Source organism: Clavelina lepadiformis, chromosome 5, assembly GCF_947623445.1.
Source record: "Clavelina lepadiformis chromosome 5, kaClaLepa1.1, whole genome shotgun sequence".
NCBI lineage: Eukaryota > Metazoa > Chordata > Ascidiacea > Aplousobranchia > Clavelinidae > Clavelina > Clavelina lepadiformis.
The window spans coordinates 22,569,011-22,582,177 of record NC_135244.1 but is presented as its reverse complement, the minus strand read 5'-3'; the positions used below and the strand labels follow the sequence as shown (position 1 = coordinate 22,582,177).

At 34.0% G+C, this 13,167-nt stretch overlaps 3 protein-coding genes across 4 annotated transcripts in view; 1 reads left to right on the top strand and 2 right to left on the bottom strand.

Moving 5' to 3' along the window:
* The window catches only part of LOC143459601 (uncharacterized), a 218,744-nt gene that overhangs the window by 167,932 nt on the left and 37,645 nt on the right, over window positions 1-13,167 (top strand). The window lies entirely within an intron of this gene.
* On the bottom strand, window positions 3,037-6,463 carry LOC143460013 (kelch-like protein 26). The gene is made up of 6 exons (XM_076957364.1): window positions 6,382-6,463; window positions 5,873-6,068; window positions 4,790-4,930; window positions 3,845-4,006; window positions 3,616-3,760; window positions 3,037-3,492 (listed from the first exon to the last, which is right to left on the bottom strand). The coding sequence occupies exons 1-6, from the start codon at window positions 6,385-6,387 to the stop codon at window positions 3,387-3,389; spliced, it is 756 nt and encodes a 251-aa protein (XP_076813479.1). The 5' UTR covers window positions 6,388-6,463; the 3' UTR covers window positions 3,037-3,386.
* On the bottom strand, window positions 6,862-11,860 carry LOC143460161 (kelch-like protein 12). 2 transcript variants are annotated; one of them, XM_076957570.1, is made up of 8 exons: window positions 11,532-11,860; window positions 10,492-10,612; window positions 9,289-9,442; window positions 8,707-8,921; window positions 8,333-8,482; window positions 7,403-7,578; window positions 7,077-7,238; window positions 6,862-6,952 (listed from the first exon to the last, which is right to left on the bottom strand). In XM_076957570.1, exons 1-6 carry the CDS (start codon window positions 11,579-11,581, stop codon window positions 7,573-7,575), a joined length of 696 nt encoding a protein of 231 aa, XP_076813685.1. In that variant the 5' UTR covers window positions 11,582-11,860; the 3' UTR covers window positions 6,862-6,952; window positions 7,077-7,238; window positions 7,403-7,572. The 2 variants fall into 2 exon arrangements, with proteins under 2 accessions (XP_076813685.1, XP_076813684.1); XM_076957569.1 differs by lacking the exons at window positions 6,862-6,952; window positions 7,077-7,238; window positions 7,403-7,578 and having other exon boundaries at window positions 8,121-8,482.

Genomic DNA, 13,167 nt, shown 5'->3' with positions numbered 1-13,167 from the left:
ATCTTGTTGCGCACGGGATTTCTCAACCAAACTTTCCAATCAGCAACAGCAAACTTTCCAATCTGGTCAAACTGACACCTCAATTCTTTGTTTATTTATCAAAAATTGGCGTTCAAACAACCAGCTGCTCTTTGTTTGTTTATTAAAAACCGGCGTGAAATTAAAAAAATGCTGCGTTTATTTTGATGAATCTTAGGCGTGCAGATTCCACACTTTTCACTATGGCCTTGTAGACTATGTTCATAGTCCAAAAAGGACCAGTGCGGTTCCCAAAAATGCTCAGACGAAATGGGAATACGCACGCAATTACACAGTAATGTGTAAAAATTTAGACTTTTTCAACCTTTGAATCAACAATAAGTGCGGCAATGAGGCTCAGGAAAAGCAGTTCTTGAATACAACTTTTCCAAAGTCTGGATACTATTAGTAGCCTACACACTCGGGTCAAACACCACCTATCAGCCGGTTTTATATGGTTACACTTCCACTCGCGACAAAATAAGTAAAAAATTCGTGATAATTCTATGCTAAACATATGGCAAGGTATAGTGTACTTCGTACGCTGAAGACCTTAGTGTACGGCCCATTCTTAATCCTTAACTAACCATAATTGTTATTAATCCACAGAAGCTCCAAATCTGCTGAAAATTCAGTTTTGCTTGTGGGACTTCCCTTTTTACAACCACAAAATAGACATCATATTACACTATGTAAAAAAACTTTCGATTGTTGGCAAGTCATTAATTACATAATTGTTGGAAGTTCAAAACGTTGCAAGAAGTAAAGTTCTCCTTAAACATTTTTAAAAAAGTAAAAAGTAAAATCTTGTTCAAATAAAAGTAAAAGCTTTAATTGTTTCAACCCTTAAAGAAAGTTAAGGCTATCTAAAGACAAATAGTGTAAGGCTACTACTATTTTATAGCTTTCACTATTTTGTGCAGCTTCTAATGGAGGTCGGCTTCTGTATATTAAACGACTTATCGATACAGTATCACAAAGAGAGCTCTTTTCGCAGAAGCTTATGTGTGTGAACAACTTTCAATAGAGAAATACATTAGCATAGTTAGTTGCGTTTTCTAATCAAGGTCGGCTTTCCATCAAGAAAAGACGGTTTTTGGTTCACTTTCAGGATTATGCTACCATGTGTTTTGAGATTATAAGGTATAGTTTATCTTGTTTGTGGCAACCACTTACTACGTATCGAATTGTCGGATTAAGTGACTGTCCCTGGGTAGCGTCATCTCGAACCCCCTCTACGTTGCCTCTCGCTGACTTGGATAGCCATTCTCTACAAAACTATCTCTGTACATGCAATTTTGAACTTGCGCACTGTACCATATTTCTCTATACAAATATATATCAAATCTTGAGAAAGTTACTTTACGGACGCTCACGAACCCATAAAATAATGGGTTGTCAGCAAATCTTTGATTGCCACCGCATGACAAGTGCCAAGCCTTGCAACTGGTGGCATAGTGAGAACGGCAGTCACGGAAAAGTGGTAAGTTTTAAGAAGACGAAAATTAAATGTATAAAATACACACCAGACCTACTGCTGGTACACAGTTTGCACGAAATAGTAAAATTAATGTTCACTGCAGCAATGCAGTTCAATCCGTAAATCGCCATTTGAACCCGTAAATATGACTTGTGTTCCATCCTGTGTTCTATCGTTTGATCGTGCCCGTGGTTAATGTCGGAAATCGAATCGCTCTGATCGAATCGAAAAGCGCTGTTATTTAGTGAAAGGTCTGTGATGATAGCCTGCAAATCGAATGCCACATAGAATACTTGTTTACAGAAATCGGCATTACGAAATGTGATATAAATGTTATACCGATAACTTCCTATTTTCTGTTTTGAGTTGTGACATAAATATCGTGGCTGCCTATCTTGCGTGCATTAGTATTATTACTATACACAGTTGTTCAATGCATTAATTCTACTAAGATCAACGCTGCAACATGGACGTCTTTATGCTATTGCTGCTATGTCAATGTTTTATCTAAATGTATTCGTTCAAAGAAGCTTCAATATAATCAGTATATACAGTTGTCATGCTTGTGTAACAATTGTGAATTCAATTTGAAGAAGTTCAGTATCAAGTCAGAAAACTTTGTTGTCACTTTCACAAGACAATAATAATTCATCAAGGTGAACAATTAAGTCCAAGATTGACAAAAGCAGACAACGACCTCATGAGACTCATATATCATCGAGCGCAATAAACAATTAGATAATCAAACATTGTATTGGAGTGGCTGAACCATTCAAGTTCAACAACCATAAACCAACCATTCCATTACAAGCGTGGTGCCCCGAGTGAGGATCGAACTCACGACCTTGAGATTATGAGACTCATATATCATCGAGCGCAATAAACAATTAGACAATCAAACATTGTATTGGCGTGGCTGAACCAGTCAAGTTCAACAACCATAAACCAACCATTCCATTACAGGTCTTCGTAGATTTTGTTTGAGACAGGATATTACAGGCAAAACGATGAGCAGGTTATTGGTTTAGCTTGTATAACCAATATATATATATATATATATAAGTTTATAACGTTTAACGACCTGGTAGTTAGTGCATTTCATCGTTTATAGGATACGAACATTTCATTTTACAACCATTTCATTTACATTTTCTAACCTAACTCTCCTATTTGTACGGTGTGAGTGAAAGCGATTCATCGATTTTACAGAAGGGAGACTTGCTTATGGTGGGAACAGGTGGAAAGCATTGCATTGAACTTATCATGAAATGTGTTATTGGCCCTATACCGTAAGACTAACTCTGTTCTGCTTTAGCTTCACCGGCGCCTACCGACGTGCAAATAAGCAACATCGGTTTAACTCGATACGATGTTAGTTGGGAGCATGACACGACCGGTGAACTCCAACCAACCATCCGGTACCTTTAGCATGTTCTTTGCTATATTCACAATATAAAAGCAATTTGATCGAAAAATATAATAATTTAAAACAATAAAAATATTCTTAAAAATATTTTAACTTACCTACGTTAAACATGTTACATGACAAAGATTTTAATAAATTTTCTAAAAGTTATCACAATCACCATATAGTTTATTACACATTCCAATCAGAAAAAGAGCTGACATCTTCTCGTCACGCCCCCTAGCGACATATTCCTGCATTTTACATATATACAAAGCAACGTCTGCCGCTCTAACCGGGACTTTTAGCAACAAATAAGGAGTTTCCCTTGTTGACGCCTGACATCATTGATGTCTAAGTACAATCGTTCAACAACACTGCAGCTGAATATGGAGGACATTACTTTGAGCAGCTCCACAAACATTGAGCCTTTTTCGTCCTCTTTCAAGAGACCCAGAAATCAGCAAAACAACAAACACAACATTAGATAGAAAGGACGCGAGGATGACATCGATGTCTGTCCATGTTGGTTGACAATCGCCATTTTCTGGTGGCTGGATCATAAACTTCAATTGTTTTGTCAGGAAACCTTTAAATCATATGAACTAGATTTTTAAACAAAAGGCAATGCCAACTCTACCAAACCGTAGCTTATAACCATTCAAGTTAATCTTAAATGTTATGAAAATATGATAAAACGTTTTATATTCACCCTCCAAACACCCATATAAGGCCATCCACTACACAAGCTGATCCACTAGGTCTTCGTTCATTCATAGATGGAACATCAATCCAAGTTTTTGAGTCCAGGTTGTATTTTTCAACAGAAGAGAGGTTCTTTGAACCAGCACATCCACCTGATTTAATTCATTTAAAGAACATGACATGTCATAAATCTCCTTAAACGTTTGAAAGATATTTGCACTTGCAGCAAGACTCACCTATCGCGTATATTTCGTTGTTTAATACAACAGCAGTTAAATGAAATCTATGAGTTTTCATTGGTGGAATATATTCCCACTTTGCAATTTGTGGGTCATAACATTCTGCTGTGTTTAGTGTGCGACAAGTATCATCCAATCCTCCAAGTGCGTAAAGCAAACCTTTCAAAATAAACCATCAATCAATCAAACATGTCAGTAGGTCTTCAAATTCAAGCATGGTTACTTCTCCACTTTACTTTATGAAGGAAAAGTCAAATCCTTTGCAATGACGAGATGAAATATTTTAGAAGAAACACTGTTTTAGCTAGCACAACTTGTTTCTCCTTTTCACCTTAAATACTAAATGCAACTTTATTTTCAGTTAGTCAGATTCATTTTTGAATGCTTAGAAATAGTATCGGTCTTTCACGCGCTATGTTCTAAAAAATGCAGTATTTCTTTGAACAATGCTTTGAGTATGTTTAACGACGCTGAAAACCAAATGTATTGATCAACGAGGTTCACAACAAATTGATGCTAAACATTATCAGTGATACAAATATTTATAAGTTCATGCTGTTGAATAACTGTGATAAAACAGTAGTGACGGATATAAAATGGTAGATTTGGAGTAATCTGACGCTCCTACAACGACACGACTGACCGAGTGATATTTCTTAATTAACTAATTAAACTGGAACAACTACTTAAAATGGGTCGTCAAACCTTTGGTACTGAACGATGAAACACTTTTAATTGCAAGCTCTCAGACTATGGTTAAGGAAGTTTAAATGACAATGTTAAAATCAATCCGGAAGAAAATTTTGTGTAGAGATAGTAAGTGATTAGAAAACATTGTATGCACGAAAAATAGCTGAGTGTGCGAAATGGACTTCAAAAAAGAGCTCATTATCATTGAATATGACAAAAGTTTTCTTTAAAACGTTTAAGTATCAAACTTACCACGAGCGCTGACTAATGCATGGTTTTGTCGCTTCTTATTCATGTCACTTTTTACAGACCATTTCTTTTTTTCAGGGTTGTAGCTTTCACATGATGAGACGGGACCAGTTCCATTCCAACCACCAGTGCAATAAACAAGACCTACAAGAGGCAAACTGGTAAAAACTTACACAGGAAACTTTTTGTCGCATCCTGCCATGATGCAAAAATTATTTGATTATTTCGTTTAAATGCAGTTTATTATAATGTGCTGAGCTATTGCCTTAAACAGTGATGAAGGTCAAACGTTGTCTCCCTTCTTTTGTTGTTTTGTTACAACTTCTAGTTGCAGTGGAAAGGATGAAAGGATATCATTTATCAGGATTCTTCACATTGATTTTTACAAGATTATTCATCCCGGCTGATAACAAAAGCTGGCATTAGTAGTAACAGACTTTATACCAACAACTTCAACTAGCAACTTCTGTAAGAAATTGCGCAAGTATATAGCAAATTTACTTTCATTTATTTGAAAAGATTGTTTCATTTTGTGAAAATGATTGTAACAAATACCAAGAACCAGTGGCAAACTTAAAATGTTAAATTTTAAACCTGCACACGCCCGTCAGCAAATATACCAGCACATGTGTGGGTTGGAAGTGGGCACAGAAACTTAAATGCGGATAAGGTCTTGCGGGGCAGTGCGAGTGTAGGCAGAACAAGTGCCCGTGCAGGGCTCTAAGACACACTGCACAAAGCTATTAAAACTAAGTACGTGTTCACATAAGCTGCTCGAGTGCAAGATTCACCATCTACACTAAGTAGGTTCTTACTGCGGATTCATCAGAAGGTAGAACTCAAAGAGAATAAAAGATGCAAAAATAAAGAGGTAGTGGGAGAGGCGATGGTCCAAGAATGTTCATGTAGAAACATTGGTGGTTCGCTACTTGAATTAAATGGTAAGACCATAAATCCAGTTTTGTTTATACATTAAGAAATATTCTAAACTATATGGAGCATTATGAAGCACATAAGAAAGTTTAAGCTAAAGAGAGCATCTGTTTAAAGTTGCATTTTCAATGGTATGATGTCATAATATCTTACCATTCAATAACGCTGATGCAAAAGAATGTCGCTTTTCCCCCATAGAAGGCAAGTTGCTATCCCACATTGGTTTCTCGTCACTAAAATTCAACATCTCAACAGAGTTAAAGGAAGTGTCATGATCGCAACCACCCATCAATAAAATTTGTTGATTGTAATTTACAGCAGATGGATACATCCGAGCAATGTTAGTATTCTGTACGACGAATCATCATTGCATAAAGTCAACAACAACTGAAGTATATATACTAAGAATAACAACCAAATACTGGATATGCAGTAATTAACAGACCGAGGTTTGAAAACGTTTAGGTACAAAGCCTGTCAAGTGCTGCTGACAAAGCACACATACAATTTTCCTGCGATGTTGAAGTGGGCGAATTCTATATAGTCGGACTTATTTTGCTTTAAACACATTTTTTGAAGGTCATGAGTCATGACACAATGAAATATGTCCACGAACTAAAATCACATTTCTTTGTTCTAAACAATGAATAAAGCAAACATACCAGCATGTCACTCTACTGCTTTGTCTTGGTGTTGAACTTGGCAATATTTTGTCAGCAATAAAATCCACCAATGACAATTATCTCATCAGATTGAGCTGTACAAAGATGAACAGATATGAATCGATCATATTATTATTACTTCATAAAAATTGCTCCTTGTTCTAATGTGATTAAACGTTTTAAGAAATTTCACCACAATAACAACAATCTGTATCTTATTGAATTGACTTGAAAGTAAAAGCTTTTCATAACCTGAAAGTAAAGGCTAAATCATTTCAATATATTTAACAAACATACATCTGTAAACTTTATTGTTTCACTTTTGCCATGTTCCAAAAAAATTGTTTAGCAAAAAAATGTTACCCACAAACAACAAAATGTTATCGTAATGTCACTGTTACGCGTAATGAAGTTTTGAACAAAATCTCATATTTTTATATTTTATACAAAGTCAAAAATTTAAAAACCACTTTTACTCACGTTTTTGTTTTTTGTAAGTTAATTCTGATATTCGGCAAAATAACGAAGTTACCAATAAGCTCATACAGTCAGTTGATTGGCTAATCAGTTCCTGCAAAATATTCTTATTCATAATTTCTATCCAGGATGTTGTCTGGATGTAAAATTCATTTAGATTGATCAAGAATAGAAAACCACAAATATCATACGATAAAGTTTTACTCTGTTAATCTTACTTCTTTGTGAACAACATCAGTTAGGAATTTCATTGACAAATAGTTGGGTTGAATGAGATGAAACAAATCACTGAAATGTTTTCTTCGTTCAGTTAAATTATGTCTTGTCCACGCAACTGCATTCTTGTACTTGTCCTCTTCAACCAAATCTTGGGGAATTTTCTATAGTTTTGCACATTTGTACATAAAAATTTCACATAACGTTGATGTGAATGAAACTGTTCATTCAAAAATCGCCTTAGTAACTACTTTACTATACATCTATTAGCACTTCTCATAGATCACTGCCAGGAAAAAACATTTAAATCTTAAAATAATCTGCTTACTTTATCACTTTTTGATTGAAGCATAACCATGACATCATCAACACCAAACTGAAGAAAATGCGCCCCTCCTGGACTTTGATGATCTGTGCTATTTTGTTTTGAAGAAGACTGGCGTTTCAAACAACTTGCTGCGTTGGGAAACACCTTAACAATTTTTCTGCAGTGTTCTTTCATTCCTAAACAAAATTTACATTTCAGTTATTGATTAAAGCGTTATACAATGCTACTATGCATTTCACTATATTTACTAAGAGGGTTTCAGAAAGCTTTTCCCCATAAGCATTCACACTTTGTAGACAAACGATTCAAAATGTTAGTTCACAAGAAAGCACTAGATTTTGAAATCATGAATACAAATGTTTGAAAACGTAAATATTTGAATAGCAAGAAAACTTTAATAAAAAAGTTTTTTCTGTTCTCACCAGATTTTTCTTTACAAGCTGAAACGAGAGAAATTCGAGAAATGAGTGATGTTAGAAGTTTATTCATACAATCCACGGAATCAAGAACTAATTTCTAATGTGCAGTGCAAATTAGGTTAGGTTTGTTCAACTCGAAGATCGAAAGAAGGACAGTTATGTCATAACTTAATGTAACCCCACTGGTACGGTAAATATGTATGCAGTAAAACCATATATTTCGTAGGAATTAAATTAGTTTGGATATTCCAGAATACTCATCCCTAATCCAACATGTAATAATTTACCAGAGGGTTTTTAGATGGTCACCGGAGATATGTTTTCACAAAAAAAAATCGTAAAGAAACCGATAAAATAAATATAAAAAACATTAGTTCTGCCTAAATTGTGTAAAAAATATTATATCATTTTCAATAATGATAATAAGTTTAAGTTCAAAGCAAGTTATTTTATAAATATGATGTTGATAACTCTACACTTTTTGATTGATTTGTAAACACTAACAAATTACCTCCACGTAAACAACGTCCTTCAAAAAGGTTTTGGATAAATAATCCAGTTGAATAAGTTGAAACAAATCATAAAAGTGTTTTCTTCTTGCATTATTGTCATATTTTGTCCAATCGGCAACACTTTTAAACTTGCCCTCATCAATCAAATCCTGAAACCAATTATGTAAACTTTTAATTAGTGTCATCTCTTAATAATCACACTTAACTGTACAAGTGGTATATATTTACTCGTTTACTATTTATTTAAAATGAAAAATATTTACTTTTTTCAAGCATAAAAGCAACAAAATACAATTCAGCGAAGTAACTCCAAATATATTAACACATTTTTTTATTTCATTGTTATGCAAACATTTTCTATTTCTGAGCGTACTTCATAATTTTCCAATTTTAACAAAGCTTTGACATCATCCAAATCGAGCTGAAGAAAATCAAAACTTTTCAAAACTGCTCCCAGATTTTTAGAAATGAAAGTTTCAGCTGCTTGAACAACATCTATGTTGTATCGGTTTGAATAAGACCGAATTTTCAAACAATTTTCTCCATTCATAGACTTCATGAAGAATTTCGCACAGTATTCTATTAAAGCTGAATAAAAATTTGGTTTCAATTTATTTGATCAATCGAATTGTATATTTACTTTCAATCGATATGCCATGATCGAAAGAAGGCTTGCTCAAATACTGTTTAGTCTGTCAGTTGACACATACAATAAACTCATCAAGAAGCAATACATTAAAGTAACAAGTGGTACAGGTTTTAAATTTAATGCTTAAGCAAATATGCACCACAGCTATCATTGGATACTGGTCTAGAATGCAAAAGTAGTCTAATGCATCCAGTACATACTCAAGATGAAGAATTATGCATGAAGTGGGTATGAAGTTAACACTCGATAAAAATAATATTGAATCAAGGTACGTAATACACAATTCAGTCATTATATAATACCAACTTGAAATCAGAAGATATTCTGATGCATCCAGTACATCATATACGTTGTTATGAGTGAGAATTGTATTTGAAGTGTACATGAAGTCAAGAATGGATGCCATTGTTGGACCACTAACGTCTTTCACAATTCCTTCGTTTAAGTAACTTTCTTTCATCTATAAAAAAGCATATCACAAACAGTGTTAGAATTGATAGTTTATTTCATGATGATACTGTAATGTAAAAACTTAATGCCATCTACCAGTTTAAACCAGGGGTTCTGCAAGTGGAGTACATGTACCCCACTACCTGGTACCGTTGGACTTTTCAAGGAATACAATAAGTCTGAGAGATATTCTTATCCAACTTTTTATTTGTGAATGTAATTGACTATATTTGGATAAGGTACATTTTCTACATATTCTAGTTTTCGATATCTTTTTAAGATCGTAAAATTGGAAATATGCTGTACTGCCACAGGGTAATGCACTGTACTACAAGTGCTAATTACCTAAGTGCCCAATTACCCAAAGGCATGTAGTCAACTCACACCTCAATGGGTGTAAGGATCTTTGCGCGTTATATATACTTAAACTGTGTATCTTTTGCATTTGTGGTACCTTTCAAAGTTGCGGTGGCAAGCAAGTTGTTGTTTAGTTTAACGGATTAATTTTTTAAACAAGCTGCAAATTTTTTGGTTCAATAAGACAATACCAACCCATTGATACCGCAACAATTATAAATGAAGCATGCATTTTCAAAATATGAAACTGTTGGAAGCACTGATGCAAAAATGTTAGGGGCGCACGCGAACCAATAAAAAAGTTCCAAAGACATAAAATTTGGATTAAACTCTCTCTGTCGATTACTTCTATTTTTAAAACTTGTCATTACGGAGGCAAGCCTACAAGAAGTACACATACAGAAGTTATTACTGGCTTTTACTTGAACAATAGCAGCATTGATTGTCATTAAGTAGTAAAAAAGATTGTGGCAAGTAAGCATTTAAAAGCACTTATGCTACTGGGCTACTGCTATAATGCCCTTGGCTAACTCATAAACACTTGCTCATATTTCATGATGTTTGTAACACTTCACAATGTGGGCCTTGTCACAAACAAGTAGAAACAGAAAAAGCCACTATGGAACAAAGCGCTAAAATAAATGTGGTAGCTAAGCTCCAGCAATGAAAAATCATCACTGAATTTAAGTCGTTAATTTTTACCTTTACGGTGAACATTGCCCTGAAATATTCTGAAAATGAACCGACTACACATTTGTGAACAAGGAATTTTTCTCCTTCAGCTTTTATTGTGAAATCACAGCCTTTGTTCGTTTTTCTTTCCCTTAATGAAATGCAGATCATTAAATATTTAAAACAACTTTGATAATAACAAACTCATAAAACTGGTTATCGATATAAACTCATATAACACAGAGTCACGTAACAATCATCACTCTTATGACAACAACATAAAACAATATAGTAAAAAACATATGTAAAGCAGTATGTATGTGACGTCTATTTCAATTGTTATTGTCTTCTTATCCGCACAACTTCACCAATGAGATTAAAGGCATAAATAAATTGTATGACTAGCAAAAATGTCAGTCTAGTGCACTGTGTGAGTTTTCATAGTTTATGATTATGTTTTATTATGATGTTAGCGATAATTAAATTAAAAAAATTGTTTCCTTATTGCTTGCTTAAAATGTTTTTAATTGCTGTATTGCTGTTTAAATTGGTTTTTGGTTGTCATACAGTCACAACTGTCTTTAGCGTGATTTACACCTAAAAATGCTTGAATTGAACACAAACTTTTGGCTGTTTTAGTCTGGAGCAATAGATATGGTTTGTATTCATTACAAACACACAATCAATTAATTCCTGCAAATTATGAGATCTTGACTTAAATCGTATGATTTTATGTATGGTTTTGTAATACCCTCTTAACCCATCACACTTATAACATCACATATTTTAACAACTTGCTTATTTTTAGCACTTGCGGTTTTTCCAACGAGATAATTCATTTTAAAGCATCATTTTTTGTTCTTTTTGTCCTTCTTTAGCCACAAAACGAACAGCAGTGCATACCGTGCTTCAAGAACAACTGAAGTGGGAAAACCTTTTGCTTTTTGGCTCACAATTTTAGGTTCGTGAGACATTAACCCATATAAAGGTCTTTTTCGATTATAGAACATACAATAATCGAAGCAAACCTAATCATAAGCAACGACAATTTTGTGTAATGTAAAACTTACTCATTCAATTTGTTTAAAGTTTCAGACGAATGAGTGTAGTTGAATTCCATTGCTTCAAATGAAAAGTTTACTTCAACAGACTTAAAATCGTTAATTAATCTAACTCTAATAATTCAAGTTCATTAGAAATAAAACCTTACTTTTCATAAACAATAGTTAATGCACAGAAGTTTACACCTTGTCGTAATAATAGAATTATTGAAAGCGTTAGTATTACTAACTAGGACTGGTTACTAACTGATAAACTCTCGCTGGACTAAAATAAAATCCCAGGATTAAAGTAAAATCTTGTCTTGTACATTGCCAGTTATCCATATGCACTGTTCCAATAGCTTCATTAACGTGAATTAGTTTGGTTAACACTGCATTATAGCATTGCCTTATACTAAAACCGTTTACAAAACAGGTTGGCATTACTTATCAGCAACAATGCTATAAAAGCAATACAGTACTAGCCTGAGGGCTTATGCTAAATTTACATAATGGTTCATTATACTGTTTCATAATTTTCCTGCATGATGAGTAGGTCGTAAATTACAAAGTCAAAGTAGATATATGAGAGCACACATTCATCATAATGGTCATATAATAAACTGGAACCAGCTTCGGACTGATGAAAATGCTAATGTATATAATTAATTATCAAACAAACTTTTATGAATTTAATGTCTAAAACTGGTTTATTACAGTTTTTATCAATTTATTTGTAATTGCATTGAACGTTTGAACACAAAGTTCATAAAGTAAACTGATTAAACACTTTGAAAAATTCAGAAAAAAACGATCAAAATTCAGACAGCTAACACAAAACATGTTTTTGGTCAAAAATCAGTGACCTGACAAAACATATTTAGGTGAGAAGACGAGATTATAGGCGGTGAGCTTGTCTTGCTAATGCTGTTGGATAAAGAAGCAACAAACGGTGGATCTTCCGCAATGAATTTTTTACAATGATGGGTGCAAATCTTTACACCTGAACTTGTGTTAGGAAATTTGGCAAAACGTGACTCAATCACTAAATACCATTGAAATATCAAAATGATATTTGTGTGGAAAACAGCAACGAAACGTTGGCAAAGGATTTTCAAAAAGTTTTTCATAATTTGGTTTGCACATGCACTATTCTATGATAAACTTAAAACTGTCTGGCTTTCTATTCAAATGAAATAAGCCAATAGCGTGGTACTGTTATAAACGTAGATTAGAGCTCAGGTAGAAAGTATCTTGCATTGTGCGTGCAGAAGCACATTTTATGGTGTGCACTGAAGGTTTATTTCTTGTTTTTTTGTTATAAACTAGCATTCCAAGAGCTCGAAACGAGTGTGAAAATGTGAAATTTTGTTTGTAGTCTACCCATGGCTGATAAGTCTTATCAGTAAGTGCGACACTTTTTGGTTTAAATATGGCACACAACTTAAGGAAAAAAATTGCACGCCAAGGCTGTTCTGGGTGCACTACATAGACTTAGCCTCAGTTTGGACTGCAGGGCATGGCTGTTATCAGCAAGATCTTGTGTGAACCAAACAACCAAAAATGACAAGTGCCAAAAATGCTTGGATGCACCAGAAATGTAAATCTACTTACATAGTAATGTAGGCAGGTTGACCAATTTAACCTCTAAATTTGAGTGCACCGA

What these genes read in the sequence shown, in the direction of transcription:
- LOC143460161 (XM_076957569.1), bottom strand. Translation starts at nt 11,581, where the DNA reads ATGGAATTCAACTACACTCATTCGTCTGAAACTTTAAACAAATTGAAT. An exon ending in ACTTTAAACAAATTGAATGA is followed by an intron (nt 10,613 to 11,531) that starts GTAAGTTTTACA and finishes CATTTCATTAAG; the next exon opens with GGAAAGAAAAACGAACAAAG. An exon ending in GGGCAATGTTCACCGTAAAG is followed by an intron (nt 9,443 to 10,491) that starts GTAAAAATTAAC and finishes GCTTTTTTATAG; the next exon opens with ATGAAAGAAAGTTACTTAAA.
- LOC143460013 (XM_076957364.1), bottom strand. An exon ending in TGCATTAGTCAGCGCTCGTG is followed by an intron (nt 4,007 to 4,789) that starts GTAAGTTTGATA and finishes TTATTTTGAAAG; the next exon opens with GTTTGCTTTACGCACTTGGA. An exon ending in CAACGAAATATACGCGATAG is followed by an intron (nt 3,761 to 3,844) that starts GTGAGTCTTGCT and finishes GAATTAAATCAG; the next exon opens with GTGGATGTGCTGGTTCAAAG.